At 33.4% G+C, this 21,159-nt stretch overlaps 1 protein-coding gene across 3 annotated transcripts in view; it reads right to left on the reverse strand.

Moving 5' to 3' along the window:
• Positions 1–8,241: 8,241 nt before the first annotated feature.
• Brdt (bromodomain testis associated) overlaps positions 8,242–21,159 on the reverse strand; it is a 51,292-nt gene continuing 38,374 nt past the window's right edge. For all 3 annotated transcript variants that reach the window (XM_047563526.1, XM_047563517.1, XM_047563512.1), the window contains 4 exons: positions 17,444–17,544; positions 12,458–12,663; positions 11,769–11,949; positions 8,242–8,310 (listed from right to left, as the gene is read on the reverse strand). In XM_047563526.1, coding sequence (XP_047419482.1) covers positions 8,242–8,310; positions 11,769–11,949; positions 12,458–12,663; positions 17,444–17,544 — 557 coding nt within the window. The remainder of the gene's footprint in view (positions 8,311–11,768; positions 11,950–12,457; positions 12,664–17,443; positions 17,545–21,159) is intronic.

The following is a 21,159-nucleotide window of genomic DNA, read 5'->3' on the forward strand; positions in this document are numbered from 1 at the left end:
TTGCATATAGCTTTTCTTGCTGATTATTATTTCATTGGTATACTATAAATTTGTTTCCCAATCATGGAACCTTTTTTTTTTTTTTCCAGTTTGGGGATGCTATGGATAAATCCACTCTAAACTCTCATGTAAAGTTTGTGTGTGTGAACAAAAGGTTTTACTTCATTTGAATAAATACTTAAAAGTGGGATTACTAGGTCAGGTAGTAAGTGTACATTTACCTTTACGAGAAACCATCAGATTGGTTTCCAAAGTGGCTGCAAAGGACTGGGGGTGTAGGTCAGTGGTAGAGCCCATGCCTGGTATGGGAGAAACCTCGGTTTCTATCCCTAGTACCAAAAGAAAACAACAACGAAAGGTAGCTACACGATTTTGAAATCACACCACCAATGTGAGAGAATTATAGTTAGGGCACTGAGTATTACATTCCAGAGGTGTGCAGTGGTATTGCATTGAAATTTTAATTTGCATTTACTTATTGACTAATAATATTGGGCAGCTACTATATACTTGTGTCACTCAAATACATCTTACTTTTACAAAGTGTCTGCAAATCTTTTCCTTTTTGTGTTTGACTCCTGTGTAATTTTATTAGAAAACTTTTATCACATGATGTGATTTGCAAATATTTTCCGTGTCTAGCTTGTCTTTTTAAGTTTTAATTTTGATAAGGTCAATTTTCCATGTATAAATCATGCTTTTGATGTCACGTCTTAAAAACTATTTGCCTAGTCAAAGAGTCTAAAGATTTTCTGTAAGTTTTACATTTTATATTTAAGTTCATGTTCATGATCAATTTTGAGGTAATTTTTCTGTAAGATGAGGTTTAGGTTGAGAAGTTTTTGTTTTGCCTATAGATGTCCAGTGCTATTTGTTGAAAAGACTGTCCTTCTTCTATTGAATTGTACACATTTGTCTCATTTGTGTGGCTCTATTTTTGGGACCTCTATTCTATTCCATAGATCTTTAGGTATTTGGGTTGATGTGCTCTTTCCCTCTTCTCTCCCCTTCCCTCACTTCTTCCCTTTTTATAATCATCCTTGTTTGTACGTATTTTATATATTCTTGTTCATGTTTCCTCCTGGTTTGTAATGACTTTCTAGGATATATACTTGGAGGGAACTCTGGATTGACTAAACAACTATTCAACTTTACAAAATAGCCGGATGCAGGAGCACATGCCTGTAATCTCAGTGACTTGGGAGGCTGAGGCAGGAGGATTGCAAGTTCCAAGTAAGCCTTATCAACTTAGTGAGGCCCTGCCTCAAAATAAAAGATAAAAAGGGCTGGGGATGTGGCTCAGTAATAAATTCACTAGGGTCAATCCCCAGTAGAAACCAAACACACACAAAGAGTATCAAATTGTTTTAGAAAATGGTTGTATCTATTTATGTTTCTGACTGCCAGCATGAGTTCCTATTGATCCTCTCCTACATTTTTTGTTTTGCTTTTTGGCACTGTGGATTGAACCCAGAGGCACTTTACCACTGAGCTCTATTCCCAGTCATTTTTCATTTTGAGACAGGATCTCACCAAATTGCTGAAGCATGGTCTGGAATTCTTGTGATCCTCCTATCTTGGTCTCTGGAGTTGCTGACATTACAGGTATGCACAATCATGCCCAGTTACTCTTCAATTTTTTGGTAATGATAGAGATATCATTTTAGCTAATTTGATGAGTAAAAACTATCATTTATGGCCTCAATTTTCACTTCCCTCAATATTAAAGAAATTGAGTGTCTTTTTATGTTTATCAGCATGTGCATTTCTAAATTGAAATGCTTATATGTGACAGAGTATTACCAATGTCATATTCAGAACTTCCCAGGCTTACAGTCAGGTGTGGCCAAGTGATTGGGTTCTGGTCAGCAGGATGAAGGCAAGAGAGGCCTCTTTCAGGTCTGGCCATTAAAATTTTTGTGTGATCCTCTAGCCCTATTTTCCTGTGCTACATCAACTTTAGAGATCACACGCTTCAGGTGGCATAACTGATAAATGGAACACGGCAACTCAACCTGCTTGACTTTTCATAAAAATTGAATTTCCCTTATACATTACTTTTAGGGTAGAACATTTTGTGGTAAAATGATTTTTTAAAAATTTCACACTCCTTTTGTTAGTTTTACTGAGTTCAGAATTTCAAGTTGACTTCTCCCTCTGGTTTTACTTTTTATTAAAAAATAACTGGTGGATAAACACAAATGTAGCACAATTACCGCTGACTGTTCTTATTTTATAAACACAGATCTGTGATCTATAATGTGAAAGAAACCTGCAGTCAGTATTAAAATGCATACAGATTTTCCTTCACTTACTCAAAAACTTTTAATTCATTAGAATCTCATCAGTACACACAATCCTATGACAAATGGTTCAGAATAGGGTGCAAAGAAACTATATGCTAACATATCCATGAACTTTGTTAATTAAAAAACCAGAAGCAACCATGATTAAGATACATTCAGTTACTGATAGATAGTTGTGTCCTAAGGGGCACTGTCAAAATAGAAACTCCAGCAGAGAAAGGTTATAGATTTACAATAAGAAAATGAACTGCAAGATTAATGCACATGTGTAATTCTGGAAAAAAAAATCAGAGTCCTCCAAAATGTTTCACATTTCAGACTGACAGCTTTCTCACAAAACTTTGAAGATTTAATTCCACTGTTTCTGGTGTTCATGGTCGCTGCTAACTCATTCTTATTTCTATTTTGTGGAAAAAAAATAAGCTTCAGCTTCTGTAACTCCCTTTCCCTGGCTGCTTACACAATTTTCTTTGCTTATGTTGGTGTGCTGACTACTGAAAAGTGTCTTAGGTATGGATTTTTTTTTTCTTCACTATTCTCCTTGCAATCTTGTACTTCCAAGATAAAAGCACTCATTTTTCTCAATTTTAAGAAAATTACCATTATGATTTCCCCAAATTAATGACCCACCTTATTTCTCATGGTTGGTTTCAAGAACTTTAATTAGATGTATGTCAGAACTTTTCATTTTATCCTTTGGATCAGGGGCTGGCAAAATTTTGGATACTTTCTCAGTCAGATGTCAGATGGTAAATATTTTAGTCTTTGAGGATCAATTTCTGTCACAACTACTGAATTCTATCATTAGATTCTACGAAAGCAGCTGTAGACAAGATATAAATAAATGGATGTGGCTGTGTTCCAGTAAAACTTACAAAACGAAGAAGTAAGTTGGATTTGACCTGTGGGCCATTGTTTGCCAGCTCTAATATTTTAATTTCTTTTTTACATTTTTCTTCTCCTTGGGTCCCTGGTCTCTGGAGTTGCAGAGATTACAGGTATTTGAATGTATTTTCCAGCTCACTGTGCACAAGCTGGGCAAGTGCTCTACTTCCACTGAGCTACATCCCAAAACCCAGCTCACTTATTTTGTCTTCACCTGGGTTGCAACTGTTTTAACTCATCCGTTGAGATTTTTTTTAAAGTTGTCTATTTCAACACTTAATTTGCTAGAAGTTTCATTTTTTCCAAAATCTGTATACCCCCCCTCCCCACTAAAGTTTTAGTTCTTTAAACATTTTACAAATAGTTATTCTTAAGTCCCCGGGGAGAGTAAAGTGAGAGGTTATACTATAATTTCTGCTTTCAGTCACTGTAGGTTGTTTTTTTTTTCTTTTTTAAAAATGTTATTCATCTTTGATAGTGAGTTAATTTCCTGGTCTTAATTTGTGATTTGACTTGTTCCTCTAGCTGGCCTGGGTCTTTTAGACTCTTGAAAACTTTCATCTTTCCCACCTCACCATTGGCCAGTGGCATAATTAGCATGCCTAGCATGGCTTTTAACATCTGACTTTGAAAAAGTCCCCAGATGCTTGCTGCTTTGCTTCCAATTAACTGTGGTGTAGAAGACTAGGGAGAATTCTGCCTTTTTTGAGACTGGCAGTGCTCAAAAATAGGTCCCATGGAGGGAAATAAAATTGGCAGTTCTCTAAATTTCATTCTGATCTAATTTTGATTAAAATCCTAACAGTGCTTACGTTCATTCAACTTTTTACAAGTTATATAAAAAATAATTATAAATTTTTATACAGTAATAGGCAATTCAGAGGTTCAGTGAGTAAATTGTGGCGGCATAACTGATAATTAATTTGGAAAGAAAGCAAGCATTGGCCCCCTACCTTATACCACAGATAAAAATATGTAATTCTACTGTAAAAATATCTGGATTTCAGGTGCAAAGAAAAAAAAAAAAACATAGGAATTCTCTTGATGTGGGGATATAATATTCAGATACCAAAAAGGAAAATCCAGGCAAGACAACATAAAATGTGTATTTTAATGGGATCAAAAGAGCCTCAAGAGACTGACAATAGATTATGAAAAAAAATCCAAAACAAAAGACCAACATCTAAAAAACAACAACACCCCCCCCAAAAAAAGAGTACAGTGACTAGAAAAAGGGTCCAAAAAGAATGACCAGGCAACTCACATGACAAACAAATATAAGATACTTAATTCTACTTGTAGTCTGGGGAGTACAATTGAAAGAAAAAAATTATATATATATTTTTCATTATTAACAAAAAAATGAGGGCAGTAACCTTTAATGGTGGTGAGGATAATGGGAAAATACTTTCAAACTCGTAATAATATGAACTACTCTGACATATTTTGGAACAATTATCTGAAGCATCTATTAAAATTAAAACTACTTTCTGTGTAACTTCTCACCCAGGAATCCTGTTTTAGGAGCTTTACCATTTAGAAATAAAAGCACAATTATACAATACTACATAAACAGGATATTTACTTCAGTATTGTTAGTGGTGGAAAAAGGTGATAAGCAACTGGATCAAGAGGGAATTTTTAATATAAGTATGATAGAGCTATACCTGTGAAGGATAAATAACCTTTAAAAAATAATGAGTGAATGTAGGGCCATCTAATGATATAGATCTAAATAGATGCTCATGATGCATTAAGTAATGTTACATATGGATGAACATAATTTTGTAACAATAATTCTCTTATAACCTCCTCTCTATATGTCCATATTTGGATGGGCATAAAGAATACAGACTAATATGTATGTTTATTCTTCCTAGAATTGGAGTGGAGGGAGATAAACTTTCTTATTATCTCTAAACTTTTTTATTTAAGTCATATCTAAAAGCTTTGTAATTAAAAATATTATAAAATCAAATTGGATATAATATTCAAGTACGAATGACTTGTACAATGATTTCTAAGTTAGCAAATTTTTTTGACTGTTCACTTCTACATAATTTTATATAAATTAATAAATTAAGTAATATATAGGGATAAAACTTGTAAAACAAAATACACATAAAGAATCTATAAAGAAACAAATTGTTCAATAGTAACTATACTAAAAACCATTGAATTGTATACTTTAAAAGGTGAGTTTTTAAATAATTTTTAAGAGTTATTATAAAGAAAAAGTGTGAGCAAACAATGTGAGAAGCCAACATAAAAGAAGAAAATAACAAGTTCTATAATTGAGCTTTCAGGAAAACTACAATTTGTATACTGAAAACCATCTACAGGAGGGAACACTGACAATGAAAACTGTAATTACTGGAGCAATGTTCTTGGGGAGTTAAGAAAGAATTGTTAGAAGATGCCTTAATAGGGACAAGTTCATCTTTAGTAAAGAAAGGGAGAGAAGACTATATGAGAGTGATGTTTGTAGATGTGATACTGGAAGACTGTCCAAGATCTTGGATTATTTGTTACCTCAGTGAAAAAGCAGCAAGAAATAGGTTAGCAGAGACTGACTGATGGTGGATGAAGTGGTACTGAATGGATGTCTGAAGTGGAATGGAGACATGAAATAGCTGACTGCCTAGGGAGAGTGAACAAAGTATGAAAATTTAGTTTCTGGTCAACACTAAGGCTCATTTGAGATTTCCCAGATATTTAAAGTAAGAATGGTTATCATGGTTGCATACTTTTTCCTAACCATATTCAGCTTCCTGAATGCAGAGCAGGTGGTCAGATTTCATAAGGATTTGAGTTTAATCAAGTGAATACAACAAAGGAAGAAGCAATGGAGTTGAAAGGGTATGCACGGGAATGATTATAATAATGTATTACAAACTTAGGACAAGCAGAGATGTGAGAGCATGAACAGAAGTACTATGTTTTGTTTTGTTTGACGCTGGGAACTGAACTCAGGGTCTTGCATATGCTAAGCACATGCTCCACCACTTACTATAACTCCCAGCCTGAGAAGTTCTGTGAAAAGGATTAATGGATTGTAAGTCTTGGTGAAATCTTAAGATTGTTGGTGTCATGGGCCTATACACAGGAAGCTAGATAAAAATTGGAGGAAGCAGCAAGAGAACAAAATGTTGAAATTAACTCTATGGAAGGGTAGTCTGATGAGATGAAAAATTTAAAGCTGGGAGCTTTTAGGGAGGAGGAAGGAGAGAATGATTTGTAAGTGACATTACAAAGGTCAAGAGGAGTCACTAGAAAAACAAGCACAAAATGAGAGCTGCAGGGATTAGAGCAAAGGATCTGAAACATTAGTGTGTATGAGAAGCAAGTGGAGGGCTTGTTTGACTACAGATTGCTTGTTTGACCCCACTCCCAGAATTTCTGATTTCATAAGTATGAAGTCTGAGAATTTGCATTTCTAAAAACTTCCCAGATGAAGCTGATGCAGCTGGTCCAGGAACCACAATTTTTGAACAACTCAGAACAAAAGGAGGAAAAAATGTTGTTTACTTTCCATGAATCCCAGAAATGTAACAAAGGTTTAGTTGGACAGCAGTTAGAGATGTCACCAGAAAAGGAGTTCTCACAAAACCAGGTTGTAGCTGAAGACAGTTACATGTAAGAAAAGAAAACAATCTTTTACCAAAAACAACCTATAATATTCCAAGAATCAGTTATCAACCAATATTCTTCTCCGATAAGCTGATTTCAACCAACCTACCAAAACCTGCCTTAAATTTGAAGTTAAGTGTCCAGTTTGCTCTCTGAAACCTTTTATATTATATATAAAATTTTAGGAAAATAACATGATATGTAGTGTTTAGTATATACACACTAATTTGTTGGTTAAAAATAGATATGTTTGAATAGGAATAGTTATCACCTTAATTCTGACTGTAAAACACTATTTTAGTCACTAATAAATCATGTTTTTAAACTGATTGATAGTCTGATATTAAAAAACTTATAAAAATAAGTAAGTTCAAGAAAATTTTCTTATTCTTTATAAAATACATACACACTTTGAATTTTCACTTTAGGTGGTATCAAACAGTGCCTGAATTGTGTTACACTTCAAGAGTCCAAACATTTAAAACACATGAAGGTAATATGCATGATTTATACAACTTGAAAATGACAAACAAAAATATTTTACAGAATAGTTAAATAAGACTTACTATAGTTAAAATTAAACATTCATTGCTATCACATGTACATATTAATAAATATGATAAATTCCTATGGAAACTTGCATACATAATATTCACTGTTATTTTGCTTCAAATTCAACATCTTTCAAGCCATAGGCAATATTTCTTTAAACTTCAATACAAATTTTGAAACAGAACTAGCAGAAAACCTTAAAACCTGATACTCAAGTATTATTTATTAGAAGCTCTAAGTATTTCTTTTTGGGGGAATGCTACTAGGGATAGAACCCAAAGGCACTCTATCAGTGAGCTACACTCCTAGACCTTTTGAATATTTTTTAGTTCGAGACAAGAGTCTTGCAGTGTTTCCAAGACTAGCCTTGAACTCACAATCCTCCAGCCTCAGTCTCCTGAGCAGCTGGTATTACAGGTGTGTACCACCATGTCTGGCATAGAAGCTCTAAATATTTTTAAAAGCAGACAAATATTTATTTAAAATTTTAAAACTCAACAGGAACTATGGTTTTGATATACTTTTACATATTCTTCATTTAAAAAAAAAATCAGGGACTATCTCTTTTGGATTTTCATTGCTTAGGACAGGGCCTATAATGTATAGATGACAATTATTTGGAGAAAGAACAACATCTGGGGATCTATTCAATTTTTAGGGATCTAAAGAATAAAATTTCTTATAAATGATGCCATTAAAAAATGAACATATAGCTATTTAAATGTAAGTGAAAACTGTTTAATCATTTTAGAGCGATCAAAATACAATATAAGATTGATATTTTGGTGTCTGAAAGCAATCATTTTACCATATGCACTTTAATCTTTTATATTCATTTAAAGTTGATGGTTAATTTAAAAACTGCATTTTAATCAAAGTTGTTTTCAAACATTGTCATAATGTCGCTTTGAAGAGTCATATCAATGGTACCCGCCATCTGTAGAAAAGAGAAAATTTTAATTACTTTTAAAATGCATGCCTTTTTTACAGTTACATAAAAATGATTATGCAACATTTGGGAACAGATCGTACAAAATGCAAACAACTTATTTAACACAATGAATTTGTATATAACCTTTATTTCTGTTAAAATACTACTTGGTTTTTGTTAATATATTGTTCATGTGATAAACAGAAATTAAACCTGTATGAACATGAAGAATAAGTTTGACTTCTTTCTCCAAGTAAGACAGGAATCTCTCAATATTGACAAAGAGCAGTGCACAGTGGCGCATGCCTATGATCCCAGTTACTTGGGAAACCGAAGTAGGAAGGTCCAAAGTTCCAGGTCAGCCTGGTCAACTTAACAAGTCCTTATTTCAAAGAAAACAAAGGGATGGGGATGTAGCTCACTGGTAGAGTATGCATAGCATCTGTCAGGTCCTGGTTTTAATCCCCAGTGCCACCACAAAACAAAAACAAAAACAAAACAAAACACTGTTTTATTTATTTCTATAACCAAATAGTGCTAGACACATAAAATTATTCTCCAAATGAACCAATATTTTCTCTGTGTGAGATAATTATAACCCATGATATTAAAGCTATGGGCTTTCCTTGATTCTGCCACTTACTGTGCAACCTAAGGCAAATTATTTGATCAAGTCTATTCTAAAAGGAGATATTTGTGAAGATCAAATCAAACTGCATGTATAACAATCAGAAAACTGCTTTATTAAATTCTAAAAAGCTTTTAAAAATTAAGCTGAAGTAGAGAAAAAGCTAATTAAGGAAACAAGTGTTAACTAAGCTTTTTTCTAAATGCTTTTGTTATACAGGTTAGATATTCCCTGCCATCTTACATGACATCAAATATTAAAATTTTATCACCTCTTCCCTCCAATGAACAGCAACAGACCAGAATAATAAGTAAAAACAACAATTTGCAACCAGCTGGTTGGTTTCCTGGATGTGAACTTGAATATGGGTCATGCAGAACAAGATTAAGAATTATTACCAATTCAAAGGGTAATAAAAGGTATGTCTGACTCAATAAACTATAAACATTTCTTATAATTTTCCTTAGAGACAAAAAGATACTTCTTAAATTCATAACCAGGCTACTTTACTAATGCCCAGCTCCTAAGATACTGAAGTAGATGTGTAGCCTAGATAATTCCTTAAGGTGTTTAGATTTGCAAGATGAGTTAGATAGGCAGTCCTAGTCTAAATGTCATGTGATGCTACTATAATACAGACATACTGTAAAATTCAAGAATATGTAATGAAACCTGTTTTTATTTAAAGGTTTAAGTATATTTTAGATCCTCTTCCACTTTGACTAACATCTGTACATCATGAGTACTTATTGGTAGAGAAACAGTTATTCTGTATACCAGTTAACCTTAAGATTCGATGACTTAAATACTAACTAATGCTCTGTAACTGATGCCATTGGCTGTATATTCCTTTCTCTGTGGTTCTAATATATACACTTCAGCTATTCAAATTTAAGATCAAAAGCTTGGTCAAAGAAAATGGCATAAGGTTTTTTTTTTGTTTTGTTTTGTTTAAAAAAAAAAACTTTTTAGTTGTAGACAGACACAATACCTTTATTTTATTTATTTATTTTTATGTGGTGCTGAGGATTTAACCCAGTGCTAGGCAAGCCTCACACATGCTAGGCAAGTGCTCTACCACTGAGCTACACACCCAGTCCATGAGGTTAGGTTTTGAGGGCTCTTCCAAATGTCAAGTATTAGAACTTTTCTCAGCAAGTATCAGTCAACTAGTTGAAAAGTTAAGGGTTTAGGTTGTCAAGGATAATAAAAGAGCCAGGTGCAATGGTGCACACCTAGAATCCCAGCTACCTTGAAGGCTGAGGCAGAAGGACTGCAATTTTGGGGCAAGCCTGGGCAACTTAGTGAGACCCTGTCTCACAATAAAAAGTATAAAGGACTTGGAATGTGACTCAGTGGTAGTAAAGTACTCCTGAGTTTGATCCCCAATACCAAAAAAATGCCCCCCAAAAAACAATGAAACAAAATAACAACAACAAAACACTGGCTAAAAGTGAAGGGACAGAAAGATATTTGTGGGGGAGTAACTGGGGATTGCATCCAGGGGCACTTGACCTCTGAGCCACACCCTCAGCCCTTTTTTGTATTATTTAGAGATAGGGTCTCACTGAGCTTCTTAGGGCCTCACTAAGTTGCTGAAGCTGGCTTTGAACTTGCCGATCTTCCTGCCTCAGCCTCCCAAGCTGCTGGGATTATAGGCATGTGCCACTGTGTCCGGCAAGGGTAGAAAGAATTTTACCATACTAACTTTTACTAGTCATAAAAAGGTTAAGTGCTTATATATTAAATGTCAGAATAAATAATATTACCAGAAATAAAGATTAATTCCCATTATGAAAAGGGGAACATAACAGAGGACATGAGGATATAATAATCTTAAATATTTAGATAACTAATAACAGCTTCAAAATACTTGAAATAAAATGGACAGAATTAAGAGGATTAGAAAAATAAATCTACCAAGTATGTAACTGAGAATTATCAATGCCTTTTTCTCAAAAACTGATAGAACAAGCAGCAGAAAATAAGCAAGTATATAGTGGGCTTGAACAATACTATTAACCAACTTGACCTGACTAACACTCCACCCAACAGCAGCAGAATACACATCTTTCTCAAGTGTACACAGAATATCTACCAGGGTAGATCACAAAATGTTTGCCTAACCATACAAAGAACTCAAGTTCAGGCACTGTATGTTTTCTGATCATAACAGATTTACATTAGAAACCACTAACAGAAATTACTAGTCAGAAAGTTCTCAAATATTTGAAAACTAAATTATAACTAATTTTAAAATAATCCATGGCTTAAAGGACTTAATTTTAGTTTTTAAAATATGTATGAACATATCTTAATCTAACAGTCAATTAAGGAAACACTGATCTGGAGCAAATAGCATAATCTTTTGGCTACAATTCATAAGTTATTTGCAGATTTTTCAAGAATAATAATAATAAGTGACCAATCACTTAACTTTTGTGTCATTTTGTGCTTAACACATGCTATTTCATTTTATCTTCATGATAGGTATTATTAGTTACTTTTTATAAAGGAGCAAACTGAGTCAGAAAGATTAAATAAACTGCTAATGTCCAAAAGTCTAGTAAATAGCAAAACTCAGGATTTGAACCACAGGGTTTTAGTAGCTTCAGGATCAATACTGTATACTATAATATGCTTGCTTCTTTTGACTACAAAGTTTTTTATTTTTAAGCTGATTGTAGAACCCGATTCTCACCACAGAGGTAACTCCACTGTTACTTAAACAAAACAAAACAAAAAAACAAAAAAACACCCTGAATACATCTTTGAAATATAAAAGACAACGCTCTGTTAAATCTTTGTTGGATTTAGCAAACTAAAATTCACTTACTGCTTCTCTCCTCCTTCGTTCTTGCTCTTTCTCCCTTGCTAAATTACGGTCTTTGAGAAGCCACATCTTGCATTTATCTTGAGCATCCAATGACTGCTGATGTTCTTTCTGCTCCTCTCCATTGCATTTGTTTTGCATTTTATTTGAAAAAGATTCTAGAGTCAATCCATTTCCAAGGTCCCTTAAAGAAACAGTAAAATTCAAAGTAGGTTTCAAGTTCCTTAAATGTTTTTAATGTGAATACACATTATTAAGTAATAAATATAAAGCAATGCACTGGATACTTGTTCTCCTTTTTTATGACATTGCTCTTAAACTTTATTTTTGATGTGTCAAATTTTACATAGGGAAATATATATTTATAACAATAACAAAAGCTTTTAGAAAACTGTGACCAAGATGACCACTATCTTCTACTTATAGGATGAAAAAATCTTAAAGACATTTCTGGAAAATAATGTTGTTATAACTTGGTAAATATTTGTATCTTTACTAGCTTAATGACTTGATTATTTCTGTCTTCTTCAAAATAGATACTATCACTTAGAAAAAATATTACTAAAACATATTTTTGCCATTATAATTTATTCCATATTTTACTAAATAGATGAACCATAGTCACTTGAGAAATATTTTAAAATATATTTCTATACCTCCCAAGGGCTCCTTTAATCAGGTAAATTACAGACCTCTGATTTTCTTGAGATACTTTTGGTTCCTTTGTATTTTGTTCCAGGTGTTTCCGTATTAGTTCTTGTGTTCGAGCTTTTACTTCCTTTTCTATTGCTGCTTTTCTAAATTGGTTGAAGAGCTCATCTGAGGATTTCAGTACACCTGATGTTTTCACTGGTTTCCCTAAACTTTTCCAAGAATCAGCATTCTTAATCTTTATATCCTAAAATAAATATTTGATTTAGTCTATGTCTGTAGATGCCAACCAAATTTTGGAAGGAAGACAATATCTTTTGATACAGTAATAAATAAAATTAAGATTCCAAAGGCATTTATGTACTTTTAGTAAAAGGGCACTAAAGTCAGAAAAAATGAAAACAGGATATCAAATCATATAAACTTAATTCATGGAAGACCAAAAAACACAGTCCCCAACTATTTCAACTCAATGTGAGCCATATGTATTAACTACATAATAATTTGCAAGGAGAATAAAAATAAGTAAACCACTCACTGTAATCAAGATACTTATGGTCCTACAGGGAAAATAAAACAAATACACAGTGATTAACAAGAGGCAAAGTAAGTTATGCCATAAGGATGGGATAGCATGGGATTTGCTGAGAACCCTCTGTCACGACTGTATCTTTTGTTTTAGAGTAGGAAGACAAAAATTAATGGATGTGGCCATCATTCTTAATACATGTCATGGTTGAGATCAATGCTGCCCAACAGAAATACATGTAATTTAAAATTTTCTAGTAGCCACATTTAAATCTTTTAAATTTATATTGTAACTGTTATATTTTACTTAACAAATATATTCAAAGCATTACTATTTCAATATGTAATCAATATTAAAGACTTAAGAAATTTATCTTTTCATACTAAGTCTTCAGAATTGTTATTTATGCTCATGGCATATTTCAATACAAACTTGATTAGCAACAATTGAACTGTACTTTCATATCTTAAAGTAGTTACATACAGCTGAGTTGTTCCAAATATACTTTGTTTTTTAATAACTGAATTATATCAGTTTTAAAATTCAAATTAAGTAAAAAATAAATTGTAAAACTTAGTTCCTCAGTTGCTACAGTCACTTTTCAAGGACTTAGTAGCCACCTGTAAACTAGAGGCTCTCATATTGGACATTTCAAGTGTACCTGGCATTTTCTAAGAGTTAATCTGTCTGACAATGGTAAAGAAAAGGATTATGCAATATCCTCACAACTTTATAATTACCTCCTTAATAATTATGACTGATAGCTCTTTTGATATATTTTTATGAAATATTAGAGGAAAAGTATCTACTGAGGTTCCATACAAAGCAAAAGAAATTGTATAACTGATAATATGTCACAAAGTAATACATCAAAACATCCCTCTCCAAACTTTACCACACACACAGGGACCTTCATCAATGATCATCCAGTTATATTTTTGAAGTCTTTCCTATTTGACAGGAAATCTATTTTTGTCCTTATCAATGGAATGGATTTAGTACCAGTTCCGGGAATCATGTAACTAATATTTAATTAACTGAAGAATCTCACTTTCTAACAGATATTTGAAACAGGACAGGCAATACCTGACGGTATATTTCATGGGGAACAAAAAGAATGAAACCCTGGTTTCTGCCCCAGTGCCCTAAAATGACTGAAATTGCTATTTTATTGTGATTAAATTTTAGCAGACTCTAAAATAAGACAGTTTATATGTAGGATTGGAGCACAGAAAAGTTGTTCAGGTATCATGAAGAAAGAAAAGACTTCTGACAGGCAGACATGAGGATGGAAAGCATTCCTTATGAGAATACAATCAAAGATATTAATAGGTGGGTCTGGAGAAAATGAGTAATTCAGTTTAATTATAAGGTACATTAGTTAAGATTGATACACTAAACTAGGATCACAACATAGAGCTGCTTAATCTTTATTGTAAAGGCAGAAGTTGCAAATCATTAAAGCTTTTATACAGATAACATAATCAGACAGTATACCAAGAGAACTAAAATTAAAATGTTGAGGCCAAATGGATTAGAACACCAAGAGTCTCAAGTCAGGCATACCAGGATCAACTAATAACCATATTGGATATTACAAGTCTAGGTGGTCTTTATAAGAGTTTACCTGTCCAACAATGGTAAAGAAAGAGGATTATGCATTAAAGCAATAAGGTTTGATTTCTGCAGTGGAAAGGCAAAAGAATTCTCCTTAGAGGTAAAATCCAAGGAATTTAGTATGCTACTCCTTCAATATAGGAAACTTAGAAGTTGTCAAAAATGATTAAAACTTTAAGTGGTCCAATCTAAAAGTATATTTTTAGTCATTTGTATAGATACCATAAATTGAAATCACCATGGCAGATGTTTAATCAGAAAGAGGTAGAAGGCCCTGGGGTTTCACACCCTATTATCAAGGCATTGCGAGGGACAAAGTTATTTTAGAAGTCACTGGTTCCCAACCTAGATGCCCCTCAACAGATGAGTGGATAAAGAAAATATGGTATATATACACAATGGAGTATTACTCAGTTATAAAGAAGAATGACTTTATGGCATTTGCTGGTAAATGAACGTATTGGAGACTCTCATGCTAAGTGAAATAAGCCAGTCCCCCAAAAATCAAGGGTCAAATGTTTTCTCTGACATGTGGAAGCTAATCAAAAATAAGGGGATGAGGTGGATAATAAAAGGAATAAAAGTAATATCAAAGGAGTAAACAAAGGCAGATGAAAGGAAGGGAAGAGGGGTGGGACAGGGAAATTCAGTAGAATGAATCTGGCTTACCTTTCCTATGTACATATATGAATATAACACAGTGAATCTCACCATCATGTATATTCACAAGACACTAACTTAAAAAAAAAGTAAAAAGCAGAAAGAGCAATAGAATAGAGGGAAGGGAATAGGGGGTAGGAGGAAGGGAGGGGAAGGAGAAATACTGGGGACTAAAATAGAGCAAATTATATTCCATGCTTTTGTAATTATGTCAGAGTATATTCTATTTTCACGTATAACTAAAATGAACCCATTAAATAAAAGTAGTCAATAGCTCCTCTGAAGAGTGTGAATTACAGGAATGGGGGAATGGCTAGATGCCATGTAAAAATTCCAATACTGGATCTCAGCCAGGGGTGATTTTGCCACCTCCTTCCCACCAAAGCAAACATTTGTCAATGTCTAAACATTTCTGATTGTCACACTTGGGTGGGTAAAAGGGTATTCCAAACATTAGTGGACAGAGGTTTGGGTTCCTGTTAAACATCTCACACTATACAGATTTACCCCTAACAAAGATTTACCCAGTCTAACATATCAACATGCCATGGTTGAGAAACTGCAATTTAAAATGCAAACAGGTAGTGTGAAAATATGACAAAAAGGAATAATGGATAGAGGCTATAGAGACAGCAAGAAGTTCTATAATAAATCTACTGACTGAACAAAAATGAAGAATAGAGGTGGAAAAGTCTGGCAAGAAGAGATTCTATCATTTAAGGCAGAAGTAAGTAAGAGAAGAAGGGCAAAGCTAGGGATTCTGAGTGGAAAGATGAGATGTTAAGAGTTTGTTGAAATCATTCATTTTCATTTCAGTACTTATTTGGACTTGAACCATATCTGGAGACTAGATTTCTGGGAGTACCAAAATTCTATAGCCTCTCTTTTCAATAAATGCAAATACTGCTTATGATGAGGAAGCAAGCAGGGAGTGGGGGTGGAACATGATGTTGATAATGGAAACATCTGCTTGATCATTTTTATGTGAAGAGAACAAGCTACATAATCCCAATTCTTCTTAAGCTTTCAACCAAACACTTCAGTTCCTACTATAGGCTAGGTATTGGCAATAAAAAAGAATAGACATGTCACTTTCACCTGGAGTACAAACTTCAGTGGTATGACATATACTTGATGTTCTACTGCTTATTTTTGCTCTTGCCCTTTTGAAAATCTCCTCCTTCTTTTCAATTATTTTGGGCCAGTCAAAATTACAAATTTTTTTTAATCAGAACTATAAAGATTATAGTACATAGGAAAACAAACATTTGATTTAAGAAACTGTAGCATTATTCTTCCTGAAATAAAGGGGCTAGATGACACTGTTAAGTTAAAAAGAAAAAAGAAAATTAATGTTGGTTGTCAAAAAAGGTACTGTTTCATGTTTCTAATTCATACTTATTAGTAACAAAACACTTACATTAAACATAGTCTTTAATGATAATAGCTAGTAGTAGAGTATTATGTAAGAAATAAATGATTCAAGCAGAGGGTCAAATCAGTATGCACAAAGTATAATGCTAGATTTCATAAGTGTTCCCAAACAACAATCTCAAAAGTTAAGACTAAGTTCCTCTAAAGTACTTATAAGGATAAAAGAAATAAGACAAAGAAAGGGAGGCAGGATGAGAAAAAGATAGAAATATAGAATGAAAATATCCTGTGCTTAATTACTTTCTGATGATTGTACTCAAATGCCTAGAATAGTATCTGATGTATTTAATGTATCCCAGACATACAGAACATTTGTTGAATGATGTCGGAGTGTGGTTTGAAGATTAAGTGCACATAAAACTCTGTTACAAAATCCCCTACGACAGATTCTAAGAAATAGTTGTATGACTTGGTTTAATATTATGATAAGGAGCTAGAGATGTAAGTCAGTAGTACAGCACAAGCTGAGAGTGTGCAAGGCTCTGGGGTTCAATCCCTAGCGAATTCTCTCTCTCTCTCTCTCTCTTTCACATACACACACACACATACACACAGCAGTGCACTCACGCGCAGGGCAAATAACAACATTATAGAACTTGAAATTAAATATAAGAATAAAGACTGATGACTGTTGCTCACCTCTAATTTTTAAAACTTATAAGGAAAAATCATGTTTAGAGTTTCAAAATTTCATTCAAATTAGGGATTAAAATATCTGTTATCCCAATTTATACTCAATTTTAAATCCCTTCAAGATTTATGAGAAAAAAATAATATTACTTTTTACCTTTTGCACAGGAACTTGACATTCGGATTCTAACACCATTGCATCATTATCCCCAGATGGATGTATCACAGTTGGGCCATTCAAGAGTTGTTTGGAATCACCTGGAAACACATGTTTTAGAATGATACAGTCAAAGTACTTTCTGATATTTATTGAGAATTTGCTTTCTTTCTCCTTTCAGGTCAGACACTATGAAAATAAAATGACAAATTTTTGGATGCATCTTAACTTTGCAATATTTTTCATCAGGGACTTATACTGTAAAAATAAACTTTTTTCACTTGAAAGCAACCTCCTTTGTTTTATTGTTTTTATTGTCTGGTTTTATTTTGGTCATCATGAAGTTTAGCTGACAATTATGGCTGAACCAACAAAATCTATTTTACCTGTTCCTTTGCTACACAGCTCTCCCAGTTTGTTGACTGACTTCAGCTCTCCAGAGGTGCATCTTGACTAGGCCAAACCAATCACGACAATTCCATCTCCAAATCAGTAACTCACTTAAGAACAGGCCAATATAGGGATTCCAGGGAAGGATATTGCTGGGGTGGACAATTTGAGAACAACAACCATAACAGAGAACAGAGGAACTAAGATACCGGACATAACTGGCAATAATAGCTAGAGTTGATGGGATAAGAAATGAAAAAAAATTGACTTTGAGGTGAAGAGAACTATGAAATCTTGTTAATTATTTTTCTTTCTTTCTTTGTGTTGTGCATGTGCATACTGGGAAATGAACCCAGAGCTTCAAGCATAATCTCATTAATTCTTAAGCTTTCATACAAATATTTCATTTATTTTTATGGGTTGAGTATGAACCCTAATCAAACCATGCCTATCTTACTGGCTACGTATGGCAACAAAATTTCCTATTATTTAAGTCAATTTAAGCTGATTTTTATGTCATTTGCAACCAAGAGCATCCTGATGCATGAAACTTAATTGACTGTTGCTGTTTCAATTCTCTCTGACCCTTTTCTATAGGTTCCAATTAGTGGCAAAGGCACAGAGGGGACAAATCAAAACCGAGTGTCTTTGTTAACTGATTCCAGTTCACAAAATCCTAGCCATTTATATATTTATACATTGTAGAAATTTACACCTGAGTTTCTACTACCAAACAGTCCCTTGACTACTTCTCTGGTTATAAATGAGGTTAAGGTTAGAAGAAGAGAGCAAGAAGCATCAAAGGACAGGAGTGAGCATAGGAAAAACAAAACACTTGGTGATGGATGTATGAATGAAAAAACAAATTTTAAATTTGTACATCTCTACACAGTCCAATATACTGATGTTTTCTTCTTATTCTCCCTTCCCCTCCTCTTCTTCTTTTTCTTTAATACTGATGTTTTCTCAGTTCAACAAGAAGTGGGAAAATAGGGAGAAAAGTTATGAGCACAAAACTATATTCCTTCTCTGCCTGGGGTGAGATTATTAAAGAAGTAGAAAGAGTATGTATGGCAAGTGAAGTAAATTCTAAAAATGATTCTCTATTTGCTGACTCTTAAGTTAGCAACTGGTAATAGTGACATTTTAATAAATTAAAGGGAAAGTATCACTGAGGACCATGGTGCACACCTGCAATTGCAGTGAATTGGGACTCTAAGGCAGGAGGATCACAAGTTCTAGGCTAGCCTTGGCAACTTAGTGAGACCCTGACTCAAAATAAAAGTAAATAAATAGGTAGGGCTGAGGGCATAGCTTAATGGTAGAGTGGCACTGGGCTCAATCCCCAGTACTGTGATAAAAAGGGAAGAATACCAAAACCTGGGGACTGAAAGAGGAGATTTCAGTTTTTACATGATGTGTCTGAAATGCCTATATGATACTTAAGTAACAGTACTCAACTGGAGTTGTATAAACATGACAGATATGTTTGAGTTGTTAAAATAAGAATGGAAGTCAGAGGCACCAAGATTATTAGAAAGAATACATATAGTGCATCTCTTCCCAACCTTTTCCATGTCAAAATATGTAGAAAATGATAAAGGCATGGCACACCATTGCTATGAGAGCTAAGGGGAACGCTAGCACAGTTAGTCTGTGCTTTAGAATTTCTGGAGTAAAATAAAAAGATACGAAGCTTAAAATTTAGGATATAACTCATCTAGGAATACCTGTAAGGAATATTCAGAGAGATGGAATGGTCAAGAGAATAGAGTCAAAGAAGGTGGGGAAATATGTCAAGGGTATAACTGAGAAATATTTATGATCCTCTGAAACCTCACAACACTACAAAACTCACCTTTCTTCAGAAATAAGTTCTTCATCTCTTTCTAGATCTATTTACCTGGACCAGTATCCAGCCAGTACCCTCTAATCCAAAGCTTTATCCCTCCCTCTGTTAAATAAACCTACATATGTTCCTAATTTGCAGAACTACTCATTTTACTCTTGTAATTTCTTTCAAAATTGTCTTTACTTTCTTTCCATCACTTGATACTTCATTTTTTGCCTGCTTTAAGAGTCCAATGGGTCTCCTTCTCTGGTCTCTATGAATCATTACTTCAACTAGACTATATAATTTTGGCATATCCTTTGCTCAATAAAAACTTCATTGGCTCCCCACTGACTATACCCTTATCATTATGTCCAAGGTATCTAGACTCCAAGTTTCTTATAATTTTCACCTGGCCTCCTTTCCAAATTTATTTCCCCACATTCCTGATTATCCAACCATAGCTTTAGTCACACTGAATTATTTGTTGCCTAAATATCTTCACATACATTTCTTCCTCCATTTGGAATATCTGTCAGTCCTAAATATACATGTGGAAGTCTTATTTTTTTCCTCCAACACCCAATTCAAATGATATTTATTCTGTAAAATATATATCTGCTTTCCTCATCTCTTTAAATTTCACTTTTGCTTCTTTTAATGTGTATTATTTTTACTTTCTATGCATGTTGGTCAATTCTACAAATTGGCAAACTCTTTAATTTACCTTTTTATTTGCTGTGAGTTCATGTTGATATGACACCATTAATATTTGTATTAAAAACAATATAATGGAGGTTTTTATGAGATAAGGAAAGATTAAATTATAAAGCTAATAAGATTAGTGATCTTTTGTGACCAAAAATTTAGAAAAAAATGAAATATCTTTCATTTCATGTTGGAAAAGAAGATGGGGAGTAGGGAAAAGTTGAAGAAAACTAACTTTGTCAAATCATTTTTCCAATAAGCAAACTTTGGCATAAAATTGATTACTTTTATAATTTTAAATTTAAGGTCTAAACAAAATTGATTTCAATTGAGATTACACTCCAGAAAAGTAAATTTCTCTCTATATTTTATACTTTATATATTTGCAATTTCCCTTGCTCATAGTGCCACCTACTGCTGGCAAATAGTACAGTAGAATGAATAGTGTATCATAATCCAAACTCCGTATTATGTTCTCAAAGGTATCAAATAAACGTAGAAGTGATACACTAGACTGATCCTAGTTGATGGATAGAGTGATTTCATTATATAAACAACTGCTGAAACTTTAAAAAATACAAGAGACTGATCCTTACTTAAGATTTAGTTATGAGGTCTGTCTTTTCACAGATGTATATTTTTCTTAAAATAGAAATAAAAGAACATCTTGTTTGCATTCTTTACCATTGTTTTTCATTGTCTTTATTCCTTTTCAAGGATATTATCCTCATTCTTCTACATTCATACTCTAGTGAAAACAGCAACATTTTCCTACTTTGGTTTTTTT

This window comes from Sciurus carolinensis, chromosome 1, assembly GCF_902686445.1.
Source record: "Sciurus carolinensis chromosome 1, mSciCar1.2, whole genome shotgun sequence".
Classification (NCBI taxonomy): Eukaryota; Metazoa; Chordata; class Mammalia; order Rodentia; family Sciuridae; genus Sciurus; species Sciurus carolinensis.